Source organism: Talpa europaea (genome assembly GCF_964194135.1).
Source record: "Talpa europaea genome assembly, chromosome: 2".
In the NCBI taxonomy this organism is placed as follows: domain Eukaryota; kingdom Metazoa; phylum Chordata; class Mammalia; order Eulipotyphla; family Talpidae; genus Talpa; species Talpa europaea.
Window position 1 is genome coordinate 81,266,078 of NC_140068.1, and position 13,174 is coordinate 81,279,251.

At 37.4% G+C, this 13,174-nt stretch overlaps 1 protein-coding gene across 1 annotated transcript in view; it reads left to right on the plus strand.

Annotated features, from left to right (window-relative positions):
* Positions 1-13,174, plus strand: part of PKHD1 (PKHD1 ciliary IPT domain containing fibrocystin/polyductin) — a gene marked incomplete at both ends in the record, with an annotated part of 445,094 nt that overhangs the window by 199,226 nt on the left and 232,694 nt on the right. The window contains 2 exons of the mRNA XM_084258872.1: positions 4,408-4,543; positions 7,762-8,008. Coding sequence (XP_084114998.1) covers positions 4,408-4,543; positions 7,762-8,008 — 383 coding nt within the window. The remainder of the gene's footprint in view (positions 1-4,407; positions 4,544-7,761; positions 8,009-13,174) is intronic.

The following is a 13,174-nucleotide window of genomic DNA, read 5'->3' on the forward strand; positions in this document are numbered from 1 at the left end:
CCTAGAGTTTATCTTGTTCATTCTGGAGATTTCCTTTGTCTCCCTAGAATTGACCTTTGTTTTTTTTTTTTTTTTTTTTTTTTAAGAATTAACTTTTTTAAAAAGATTATTTATTTTGGGCCTCCCTGGTGGCATAATTGTTAAAGTCTCAGCACTATCAAGCTATCTCCAGCCACTGTGGCATGAGTTCGATCCCCAGCCAGGGAGCTAACCCACACAGCACAGCAGACCTCTCTCCTGTCTCACCTGCTGCTCCCTCAGCAGTGTATTTCAGTGGGTCTGCCTGTTCTGCTCCCCACTCTGTCTCCTGTGAATCCTCTCAACCCCCTCCCCCAACTCTGGCCTATATCCCAATTCTATGCATAAATGAATAAATAATTCTTTAAAAAATTTTAAATTTATTTTTTACGTAGAAGAACTGAAGGTAGGCAAGAGGTATAGGGGCTGAGAGGATTCACCAGAGATAGATTGGGGAGCAGAACAGGTGGACTTACTGAAATACACTGCTATGGGGAGCCATGGGCAAGTCGGGAAAGGTATGCTTCCCCATATCTGGGTTAGCTATCTGACTGGGGATTGAATCAGGCAATAGTGGTGATAGAGCTGAGACTTAACACTTTGGTTACCAGGGAAGGCCTAGCATTGAGCTCTTATTCTCAATTCCAACATCTTCCTTCTTTTGGATTTAATTTCTCATTTTATTACTTTGTAGTCCATAATATCTTCTCTTAAACATGAGGGTCTCAAGGAAGGTAACAATCTTGAGTTACAATTAGCTTATAGTAAAATTGGCTTCCTTACATGTCATTTATGCTTGGTCATCATTTCTTAGAATTTATTGAGAATTTGTTGCATGATATAGTATTTTATCCCTTATGATTGCAGTGTAGTATTCCACTATATGAATCTACCATAGTTTTTTTTTTTTTTGATAATAAATTTTATTTTTATATTCCCCATACAGTGGCAACCCCCCCTTTCTATCCCAATCCCTCCCCTCCCGCCCCCCACCCCCCAAAAAGTGTCTCTGGTTCATAGTTTTTTGTTGATTCTGATTTTCACTTTCTTATAGTTATTCATTTTCCTGGTCCCTTATTTAAGTTTTCTAGATTCCTGCTATGAGTGAGACCATCCGGTATTTTTCTTTTTCTTTTTGGCTTATTTCGCTGAGCATGATCCCTTCCAGCGCCATCCATGTTGCTGCAAATTGCATGTGCTTATCTTTTTTGAATGCTGAGTAATATTCCATGGTGTATATGTACCACATCTTCTTGATCCAGTCATCTATTTTTGAGCATTTGGGTTGTTTCCAAAGCTTAGCTATTGTAAACACTGCTGCTATAAACATAGGGGTGCAGATGTTCTTTGGAATTGATGTTTCTGTGTCCTTTGGGTAGATACCTAGGAGTGGAATTGCTGGATCATATGGAAGCTCTATGTTTAGTAGGTCCAGAAATCTCCACACAGCTCTCCATAGTGTTTGGACCAGTTTGCACTCCCACCAACAGTGCAGAAGAGTTCCTTTTTCTCCACACCCTCGCCAACAATTGTTGTTGCTAGTTTTTTTAATATGTGCCATTCTCACTGGTGTAAGATGGTATCTCATGGTAGTTTTGATTTGTATTTCCCTGATTACAAGTGATGTTGAAAATTTTTTCATATGCCTGTTGGCCATTTGCATTTCCTCTTCAGAGAAGTTTCTTTTTAGCTCTTCTCCCCTTTTTTTGACTAGATTATTTTCTTTGTTGTTGTTGAGTCTCATCAGCTCTTTGCAGATTTTTGTGATCAGTCCTTTATCATTAGTGTTGGGTGCAAAAATGTTTCCCAGTTGGTGGGGTTTCTCTTTGTTTTTGTTATTGTCTCTTTTGCTGTGCAGAAGCTCTTTAATTTGATGTAGTCCCAGCTGTTTATCTTTGCCTTCACTATCACTGCTTTGGGTGATGTGTCTGTAAAGATGTCTTTGATGTGTAAATCACGTAGTGTTTCGCCTATATTTCCTTCTATATATTTTATGGTTTCAGGTCTTATGTCTAGTTCTTTAATCCATTTTGAGTTGATTTTCGTGTATGGTGTGAGGTAGTGGTCAAGCTTCATTCTTTTGCATGTAGCGACCCAGTTTTCCCAGCACCATTTATTGAACAAACTTTCTTTGCTCCAATGCATTGTCTTTGCTCCTTTGTCAAAGATTAGTTGACCATAAATCTGTGGGTTTATTTCTGGATTTTCTATTCGATTCCATTGGTCTGTATGTCTGTTCTTGTTCCAATACCATGCAGTTTTGATGATTATGGCTTTGTAGTAGAGTTTGAAGTCTGGGAGTGTGATGCCTCCATTCCCTTCTTTTTTTTTTTCAGGAGAGCTTTGGCTATTCGGGGTTTTTTGTGATTACATATGAATTTCATCAATAATTGTTCTATTTCTTTGAAGAATGACATTGAAATTTTGATTGGAATAGCATTGAATCTGTATATTGCTTTTGGTAGGATGGCCATTTTAATAATGTTTATTCTTCCAATCCATGAGCAGGGAATGTCTTTCCATTTCTTTGTGTCTTCTTCTATTTCTTTTAACAGTGTCTTATAGTTTTCTTTGTATAGGTCCTTTACCTCTTTTGTTAGATTTATTCCCAAATATTTGATTTTTTTTTGTTTCAATAATAAAAGGGATGGTTTTTTTGATTTCTTCTTCTTCAGATTTATTGTTTGTGTATAGGAAGGCTACTGACTTTTGCGTGTTGATTTTGTATCCTGCCACTTTACTGAACTGATTGATTAGTTGAATTAGTTTTTCTGTGGAGTTTTTTGGGTTCTCTACGTATATTATCATATCATCTGCAAATAGTGATAGTTTGACTTCTTCTTTTCCTATTTGGATTCCTTGGATGTCTTTCTCTTGTCTTATTGCTCTGGCTAGGACTTCCAGTATTATATTGAAAAGCAGTTTTGAGAGTGGGCATCCTTGTCTTGTTCCAGATCTTAATGGAATTGCTTTCAGCTTTTCACCATTGAGAATGATACTGGCTGTTGGCTTGTCATAGATGGCCTTTATGATGTTGAGGTATGTTCCTTGTATCCCAAGAATTTCAAGGGCTTTTATCATGAATGGGTGTTGCACTTTGTCGAAAGCTTTCTCAGCATCTATCGATATTATCATATGGTTTTTATATTTCTTTTTGTTGATGTGTTGGATAACGTTGATTGATTTTCGGATGTTAAACCATCCTTGTATCCCTGGAATGAATCCTACTTGGTCGTGGTGAATTATCTTATGGATACATTGTTGGATTCTGATAGCTAAAATTTTATTGAGGATTTTTGCATCAGTGTTCATTAGGGAGATTGGCCTGTAGTTTTCCTTTTTTGTGTTGTCCTTGTTCGGTTTTGGTATTAGTGTAATGTTGGCTTCATAGAACGTGTTTGGTATTGTCCCTTCCTTCTCAATTTTTTGGAAGAGTTTGTGAAGGATAGGCACTAATTCGTCTCTGAATGTTTGGTAGAATTCATTTGTAAATCCATCAGGTCCTGGGCTTTTGTTTTTGGGGAGGTTTTTGATTACCATTTCAATTTCGCTAATTGTAATTGGTCTGTTTAGGTGTTTTATTTCTTCTTTATCTAGCTTTGGGTGTGAATCTACCATAGTTTGTTTATCCATCCATTTGTTGAAGGATATTTGATTTGTTTCCAGATTTGGTGATTATGAATGGAACTGTTGTAACCATTCATGTAAGGCTTTTGTGTCAACATAAATTTTCATTTCTCTAAGGTAAATATGTGAGAGTTGTATTACTAGATTAGATAAGTACATGTTTAACTTTATAAGAAACTGCCAAACCATTTTCCACAGTTATTATGTCATTTTGCATGCCCACCAGCAATGTATGAGTGTTTCAGTTATTTATTTTTTTAAGATTTATTTATTTATGCATACAAGAACTGGGGTACAGGCCAGAGGTGTGGGGGGTGAGAGGATTCACTGGAGACAGAGTGGGAAGCAGAACAGGTGGATTGACTGAAATACACTGCTGAAGGGAGCAGCAGGCAGGGCAGGCAGGGTCTGCTGCGTCATGTGGTAGCTCCCTAGCTAGCTGGGTATCAAACTTGTGCTGCAGAGGCCATAGATAGCTTCACAGTGCTGTGCTTAACCCCTTGTGCCACCAGGGAGGACAGGGTTTCAGTTATTTCTTATCCTCACTAGCACTTGGTATTGCCACTGTGTTTTTATTTTACCATTATAACATGCTTATATTGTTTCTTCGTGATTCTTAGTATATGTGTGATTGACAAATACTATCTCTCAATCTATAACCTGTCTTTTTAATCTATGAATTATTTTTATTACTATCTATAAATTGTATTTTATATTACTGTTGTCTTACTTTTCTTTACTTTTTTTTCTTCTAAATCACAGGGAAGCCTGTGCATGTCAGCTGGGATCAGAACTCCCAAAAGATGGGAACTGATAATATCTAACACAACCTTTGTTAATTTTGATCTTACTGACTGTGTGGCCATCAGGACCTGTTCAGGCTGTTCCCCAGGGCAGGGTAAGTTGTTTGAATAGATAAGATACACAGTAAGGCTAATACTTAAGCAAGTTAGATCAATGCAACTGATCCCTGAACAGCATAAACTTGATTTTTCAAAAAATTTTATGAATGCACAAGTTGTTATACCTATAAATAAAAATGACACTGTTTTACATTATCTTTTCATTTTTGACATCTTAACATTTTCTTTTCTCTAACTTAATTTGTTGTAAGAATAATACATGTAATATACAAGATATCTGTTAATCTTTGATTAATCTACTGTTCTTAATAAGGCTTCTGGTTAACAACAGTTTATTAATTAAGTTTTGAGGGAGTCAAAGTTATGCATAAATTTTTGACTGTGCAGGAGTCTCGACACCTAATACCTGAGTTATTCAGGGGTCACATAAAATGGCAAAGTCTTGGTGATTCTTTCTTTCTTCAGTTATAAGATTGCATTAGCAGAGACTACTTCTCAAGTTCCCTACCTGAGGTCCTGGAGGAGGCTGGGTACTCTCACTGTGGCTCCTGTGATAGTGCCTGTCTTTTCCCTTTCTTTTCCTGTGATGGTGCCTGTCTCTGCTGCACTCTGAGCTGCAAAAAGGTGCACTCTGAGCTGCAAAAAGGTGGGAATCATGTCTCTCTTGCTCAGTTTCATCACTAATACCTGGTGCCTCATTGGTTTATTGTTCATCGATTAAATAAATGTGTAGAGTTGGATGGGTATAAATGAACATACATGCAATTTTTCCTGAATTAACTAGGATTCAGGTGCTTCATGTTTACAACAGCCCAAGGCTTGTTGTATGCACAAAATGAATCATAGGAATTCTTGTTCACTTGTTAACCACATCTCAGAGGTGGTGAGAAATACCTAGGAGGACTCATGGGCCAAGGTGAAGAGAAGTAGAGAGCAATCTCGTTGATTTGATCATTATAAACAGCCAAACCCAGTAATTCAAGTAAATATGCTCTTGTGGTTTGAATCGCTAATTTAGATAATTGTTTGTTTTTTTTAATTAAATGAATAATCAGTGAGTCCCCACTTCCTTTTTTTTTTTTTTTTTTTTGTTGTTGTTGTTGTTCTGTATAGGCAGAACCAAAGATTGTTTTTATTTGGGTAGCATCTGAGTTTCAGACTGTAGAAATAATTGCAGGAATAAAAAATGCCTTAATGGCAATCACTTCAAATCACAATTCCTCTGTTCTTTAATAGCTTCACTCTTTCATATCATCCATAGGACACTGAGAAAAGAAACACTCTTACTTATGAGCTGGAGTTCCCGCTGCCTGAATGATCTTGGATCATTTGTTTAAAAATTGTTGATAACCCGTTCCTTTTAAGAAACTGCAGGGGGGAGAGGGGTGGGGTACAAAGATGGAAGATGCATCATTCTTGTCCTCTAGGAGCTCTTGATCTAAATACAAGGATAAATGTCTAGGTCAGTCACAGAGTATGCTGAATGCAATATTGGAGGACTAATGAAGGTCAGTGAAGTGACCAAGGCAGTAGCTCAGGTAAGATTTCATAGAGGTCATTATGAAAAGAGGTCACATCTTGAAGGGTGAATAGAAGTTTGCAAGGGGAATGAGCAGGGAAAAATTTCTAGGTATTAGAAACAGCATATGCAAAAAATAGAAACACAGAAGAGCCAGTTATACTGGGAGAATTGCAAAGAAATCCAATATGACTGAATTGTAGAGCTTCAAGTAGTTTTAGTACCAGATGAACCACAGAAATTGCAAGTGATGAGATTTCTGGACCTACTAAACATAGAGCTTCCATATGATCCAGCAATTCCACTCCTAGGTATTTACCCAAAGGACACAGAAACATCAATTCCAAAGAACACCTGCACCCCTATGTTTATAGCAGCACTGTTTACAATAGCTAAGCTTTGGAAACAGCCCAAATGCCCAAAAATAGATGACTGGATCAAGAAGATGTGGTACATATATACCATGGAATATTACTCAACATTCAAAAAAGATAAACACATGCAATTTGCAGCAACATGGATGGAGCTGGAAGGGATCATGCTCAGGGAAATAAGGCAGAAAGAAAAATAAAAATACCGGATGGTCTCACTCATAGCAGGAATCTAGAAAACTTAAATAAGGGACCAGGAAAATGAATAACTATAAGAAAGTGAAAATCAAAATCAACAAAAATCTATGAAACAGAGACACTTTTGGGGGGGTGGGTGGAGGGAGCGGAGGGATTGGGGTCAAAATGGGGGGGTTGAAATTGTATGGGGAATATAAAAATAAAATTTATTATAAAAAAATAAAATAAAAAAAAATTGCAAGTGATGGCATCAAGATCTTTAACACGTGACAATTCCCTACAGGTCCTCGACTGGGATGCAGAATGAAAACATTTTATTTGTATCTTATTATTTTTTCTTTTTTGGGAGGTATATTTTATATTGAATGTGGTACACTGGTATATGTGCAAAGAGATGGCTGCTCAATTTTTAAATTTTAATGCCAGGGGTGTGGGAATTGGTAAACTTCCATTGCAGTTTCTTCCTGGGCAACAGGACTAGCTGTAGTTCTGATGAAGCGCACAGAGGTGGTATGAGGGAAGACTGCTAAAAGGGTGAGCCTAGAGTAGACACATAAAAAATATGTTACTACTGCTTTATGTCCACATGATTGTATTAATGTGGCTTTTGTGGGATCACATTTAAAGTATAAACCTCAGAAAAGGTGGAGTACAAAGAAAGAAAAACTACACCATAACCCTTGCTGTTGTGCTTTCCTGTTTTCCACTAGACCACAGTTTTGCTCACCCTTGGCACTGTTGGTGCTTTGGACTGGATAAATTTTTTGTTTTGGGGACTGTGCATTGAGGATATCCAGGAGGTTCTCTACCGCTAGTTACCACATGTTATAGTACTGCCGTACTCCTGTCTGTAAGAGCCAAGCTGACTCCAGTTAGTGCCAAATGTCCTCCAGAGGGCAAATCCATCCCTGGTTGAGAATCACTGCCCTAGAGTACAGGTGCGTGAAGGCAGCGCCAGTGTGCTCTGGCTTCCCCGAATCTCCAGCACACACCACAGAGCCAGGCATCGAGTCAGCAAAGCGATATTGTTCTTGAACAGATAAGCAAATTTAAACCTGGATAATTTTATAATTTAAAGTACTGAAAACTCCCTGGTGAATCTAGCTGCTATCTGTGAAAACCATCTTTTTTGCAATTGTATAACCATCTGTCTTCCAATTTATAGGTGGATTTACGGTGACGACCAGCAAGTTGAAGTTTACAAACTCTTCAAATTTAGTAGCATTTCCATTTCCTCATGCAGCAATTTTGGAGGACTTGGATGGTTCTCTGTCTGGGAAAAATAGAAGTCATGTTGTTGCTTCTATGGAAACACTTCCAGCTTCTTGTTCAGTCAATGCAAGCTTCAGCCAGATTGTCCAGGGCAGTGTCTGCAGGGAAGATGTTCTCTTCCATCGTCTGTCTATTGGTTTGTAAGTTGTATGGACAATACTTTTTAGCTTGCCAATGGCTATGCATATATTATTTGGGCTATTGATGTTTCTAAGAAAGGAAATTATGGCAAGATGGAGTATTTAGTTCTACAAAAGTGATGTGGGACTACTTTATACAGCTTCAAATCATAGTTGAAGGTAGTTTTTGTAGGTTCAAACAGCAGTTAACTTTCATTATCACTTAACCAGATCTGGTAGTCTATGACCTCTTATTGACATTTGAGCTAATAGCTTCCTCTTGAAAAGACTTGCAACCAATAGAGAATTTGAAATGTATTTAAATTTAAAGTATTATTAAAAAATTCCAATAATGTCCATTTTCATTTATATACATGTACTCTCCCCAAGCTCTTTTTAAGTGTTCAATATGCTCCAGGGAAGCAATTGCTGATGTCTTCCTATTACTTGCAAAGTTGCTTCACTCCAGTTCATTTTCCTTGTTAATTTCATGAACTATTGGATTCGTACAATACATTTCCTATTAATATTGGAGCAAGGACTCCTTGGTTATGCTACTCAGACTACCATTAAGTCAGCAGCTGGGCTGTTTATAATGCATAATAGGATTGCTTCTACTCTCTTTAATTTCCAGGTAATGATTGCTGAGTGTCTAGGGTTCTGTCTTTTACCTATTTCAAATGCATTGTATATATTTAGCCACACTTCTTTCCTCCCTTTGTTTTAAGTGTCCTCACTGCATGAATATTAAGTCAAGTGATTCAGCCACACCATGTTGGCATTTTATTTAAATAGGCAAACTCTAGCGAATGAGTCAGTGTGGTCAGGACTGTACAAAGTCTGCTTTTTGAATACAATCAGTATCTCGACATTCTACTTTGGAAGCCTTAGCAATCCATGCGAGCTTTGAATAGTCTCAAAATTTTCCATGTTTGCTTTCCAAACCATTTATTATTCTATCTAATGTTAGTGGGCCCAAATCCAGGGAGTAAAATAACAATTGGAGGGATGTGTTTTCATTTCTAATCATTTTGATTGTGCAGTTCATAGCTTTTATTTTTTTCATTTTCAGGGACACATTCTTATTTTTATTGTTATTTTAGTGATTTTACCAAAGATAATTTTTAGTGTTTTAAGATTTATAAAAGTGTTTTATTTCTTATGTGCATTTTTTTAAAAAGAGGAAAATTAAAATAGATTCATGTAGTTAAAAAGAATATCATGTGTTTGTATGAGGGTTATTGCTCTGTTCTTAATACTCCTTTTTATGCCTTACTTTTAAAAATGTCTGGTAGACTGTCTCCAGGAGAAGCACTTAATGATGTGGTGTTAGAAGGCTCTGCAGATGTCATTCTGTCTGAGCAGCTGTTCTTGGAGATGTGCAAGACAGTTTCCTTAGGTGTTTACCTTGGTAGCAGACCATAATCCTTGTACTATGGGACTGACAAGGTAAAAGAGATAATAATCTTGACACAATATTCTGTGTAAATTCAAAAGACATCTAGTAGTGTAGAAAATTCACCATGGTTTGTCTGGAGGTTTTAAAACAGAAAATATCATCTCCAGAAACTTCTTCTATTCTGCCATTCTGAGAAAACCAGAATGGATGGTCAGCCTAATCCCTGTACTTCTCTTAATATTTAAGTCTTCAGGTTGACTCACAGGTCTGTGGACAACTGCTCCCTACCCCAGTTGGGCCCCAGAGAGATCTCAGCATGCTCCCAATTGTCTCCTGGCTCCACTTAGCTTTAGGATTAGGCAGTTGGATCAGATGATTTCTAAAGGTCTTATTATTCAAGGTGTATCAGCACTACCTAGGCATCTGTTAGATGTGGGAAAGCTCGGACTCCACCAGGTGACTTATATTCAAGTTGGAGAAGCATTCCTCTAAAGTCCTACTAACTTTCTCTTTCTATGATTCTCTCTAGCTATTTGTGCTCAGTGACTTGATCTTTGTCCCAGAGCATTATAACCTCATTAGGAACATGTCAGAGCTAATGAGCAATTTGAATTCAGCATTGATACAAACTTTGCTGCATTTCATGGAGAAAGGATTAATTTGTTGTGCTATTTGCCCTGAAGCAAGCACCCTAAGAGTTGATTTACAAAGCTCTCACAGTCTTGATCTTTTGGGGTTGCATGTTGATGGAGATCTGATATGGCACAGCATCCTGCTGTGTTCCCTTTCAGTTCTTACCCCTCCTCCCTCAGCTTGAGCTCTCCAGAGAGCAGGGTGTGGGGCTTTACAGAGCTGCACCAACAAGGCATTCTCTGCCCCCTTTGCTAACTAGCACACCCTTGGAGTGTGATTTCTTCCTTGGAAGGTTTCCTGCCTGGTCCATTTTCCCTCTAAGTTCTCTGACATTGGTTAACTTCTGTCCCAGTCCTTTACTACCTTCTTGAAGTCTAAGAGCACCCACATTTGTAGCACATCCTTTTTTAATAGCTTTCTCTGATTCAACTCTAGCATATACATATTTTTAAAAGATTTTATTTATTTATGCATACAAGAATGGGCTTATTGGCCAGAGGTGCAAGGGTGAGAGGATTCACCAGAGACAGAGTGGGGAGCAGAGCAGGCAGATCTACTGAAATACACTGCTGAGGGGAGCAGCGGGCGAGACAAGAGAGGTCTGCTGTGCCATGTGGGTCATCTCCCTGGCCTGGGATCAAACTCATTCTGCAGTGGCTGCTGATAGCTTGATAGTGCTGAGACTTAACCTCTTGTGCCACCATGGAGGTCCTCATATATGTATTTGAAGTTGGTAATAATATTTACACCTCAAGTGTCTTCTACAAGTGTCTTTCTACGTGGCAGAGTTCACTTTATGTTTTGTTAGAGTGACATGCTTGTTCTGCATGAGTCCTGCATGTATTGTTCTCTATCTCACTCACCAGTTTTTAAAAAACAAATACTTTCTTTATAAGGCACAGGTATTCTGGATAGTGTTTTATTTATTTATTTTTTTCTCCTACCAGCTTCTGTTTCTGCCAATCCCATTCTACCCACTCCATCCTTCCTGAGAAGACGGGTGTGCTCTCATGCCCACTGGTGCAAGTCAAACCTCATTTCAGAAAAAAAATTGTCAGCAACCAATTTTCTTCAGAGATTCTCATGGTGACATGCCTCACATAGTTCTTGGGTTTATCAACCCTAAAATTTAGATAATTTTTTTTTTCTGTATAGAGATAAATTATGTGGAACAAAGATAATACCACCAATAGATTTTTGTGTGCTCCTTTCATATCTCCTTTGTAGTAAGCTCTTTTCTTAATTGAGGTAATTTTGGTGTATAGCATTGCATATGATTTAGAAATTTAGGTTAAGCTCTTCTTGTCTCTGAAATGCTAGTAATGGAAACTTAGACTAGAAAAGTTTAGGAGTGACATTTTCACAAGGTCAAAAAACAAGAGGTGGGGAAGGGATAATTAATGAATTGTCAAACTGGCTATGGAAGTTTCCAGGAATCTGAGGTGGAGGCAGAAAGGATTATCAGTTATAGAAAACCACCCCAATCTGACCCTAACATGATAAATTCCACAGTCATTTCATCAAAGAACACTATATAGGATACTTTTGCTCTGGCAAAGTGCAGACTTTGCCTTAAGATCTCCTGCCTGTGTCCATGCAGGCTTTCTTTTCCCTAGTAAACCAACCCTTTTAAATTGCAGCCTTAGCCCATTTGTATCTATGCAAACATCTTTTTGCTAATAAAATTTTCATATGCCACTAAACAGGAAACTCTGCTATAATCTTCCTTAGTGGGAACCCAAGTATCCCACTCTATTGTTCCTGTAGGAGTTTTCCTTTCCTCTCAAGTGATACTCTTCCCCATGGATCTGACTTATGTTACTACCTCAGTTAATTAGCATTGCTGATTCTAGGCCTTTTCTTTTGGTTTGCACTGTTATAATGAACTCTTTTATCTATTTATTGAATTGCTCTTGGGACCTGCATGGCTCAGTATGGTAACCACTAGTCACATAAACCTACAAATACTTGAAATATGTCATCCATACTAAGAGATGCTCTAAGTGTAAATTATATACCACATTTCTAAGAATTCATATAAAAAAAGAATATAAAGTCACTCAATACTATGTATTGTTTATGGTGAAATGATATTTTGGGTATATTGGGTTAAATATATTGTTGTTAGAACTATTATTGAAGTGACATTGCTTATCATATAGGATATCAGGTGTCCAACTGTATATTTTGACACCTGTATATACTATATTATCATCTCCACCAAAAATCTAACTTCCATCCACCACCTTAAAATTTGACTTCCTCAAATATATTTGAATGATTAATTTCACTTCTTGCTTTTACTTTTTTTAATATGGCTACTATAAAAATTTGAGATTATTTCTGAGGCTTGCTTTCATGACTTGCATTATGTTTTATTGAGCGGTGATATTTTCAGTATTTCCACTAGGCTCTTTAATAGCCATCTCATACTCAACTTACAAAACTGAATTTATGTTCTTGGAGTCTCTGGTATTCTAGCAATGGTCCAAACTATCTAAACTGGAAATAGTGAGTCATCTTTTGACTCATCTTCTTACCTTATTTCCCACATATATTGCCTACCAATTTCAATCTATTTTTGTCTCCTAAAAAAATCCCTCTTGGGTTTTCCGACTCTGCCTGTTCCCAACTTCCCCTTTCTAGTCCCAGTTGCCATTACCTGTCACCTATATAACTACACCAACCTCTTAGTTTGCCACTTTGATGTACTCCCATCCTTGAATTTTGTAAATGTAGATCTGGTCTTCCATTCATTCATTCCCTAACTTGAGACTTTCTACTAGCTTCCCTTTTCCAAGAAAGTCTAGTTTTCTTAATATCTTCTTGGTCCTTTACAACCTGCTCCTTGTTTATAGTTCTAGCATTATCTCTCAATGCTTTGCTCTCCCTTTCTGTTGTTTTTTACCTTGGCTACACTCAATTTCTTTGTAATTTTCAATTCATAAGATTCAGTTCTATGAACTCAGCATGCAGGTCATTTTCTCTGGGAAGCTTCCCTGAGCTTCCTGTACAGACTTTGGTGTTATCATTGTGTGCTGACTTTATATTTACTGTAACCAACACTCATAGCTTCTACATAATATTATAAATTGTTCAATCTTTTTTATGTTGAATAAATCGACATAATTTAAAAATTTGTGGACTCCTCCAAA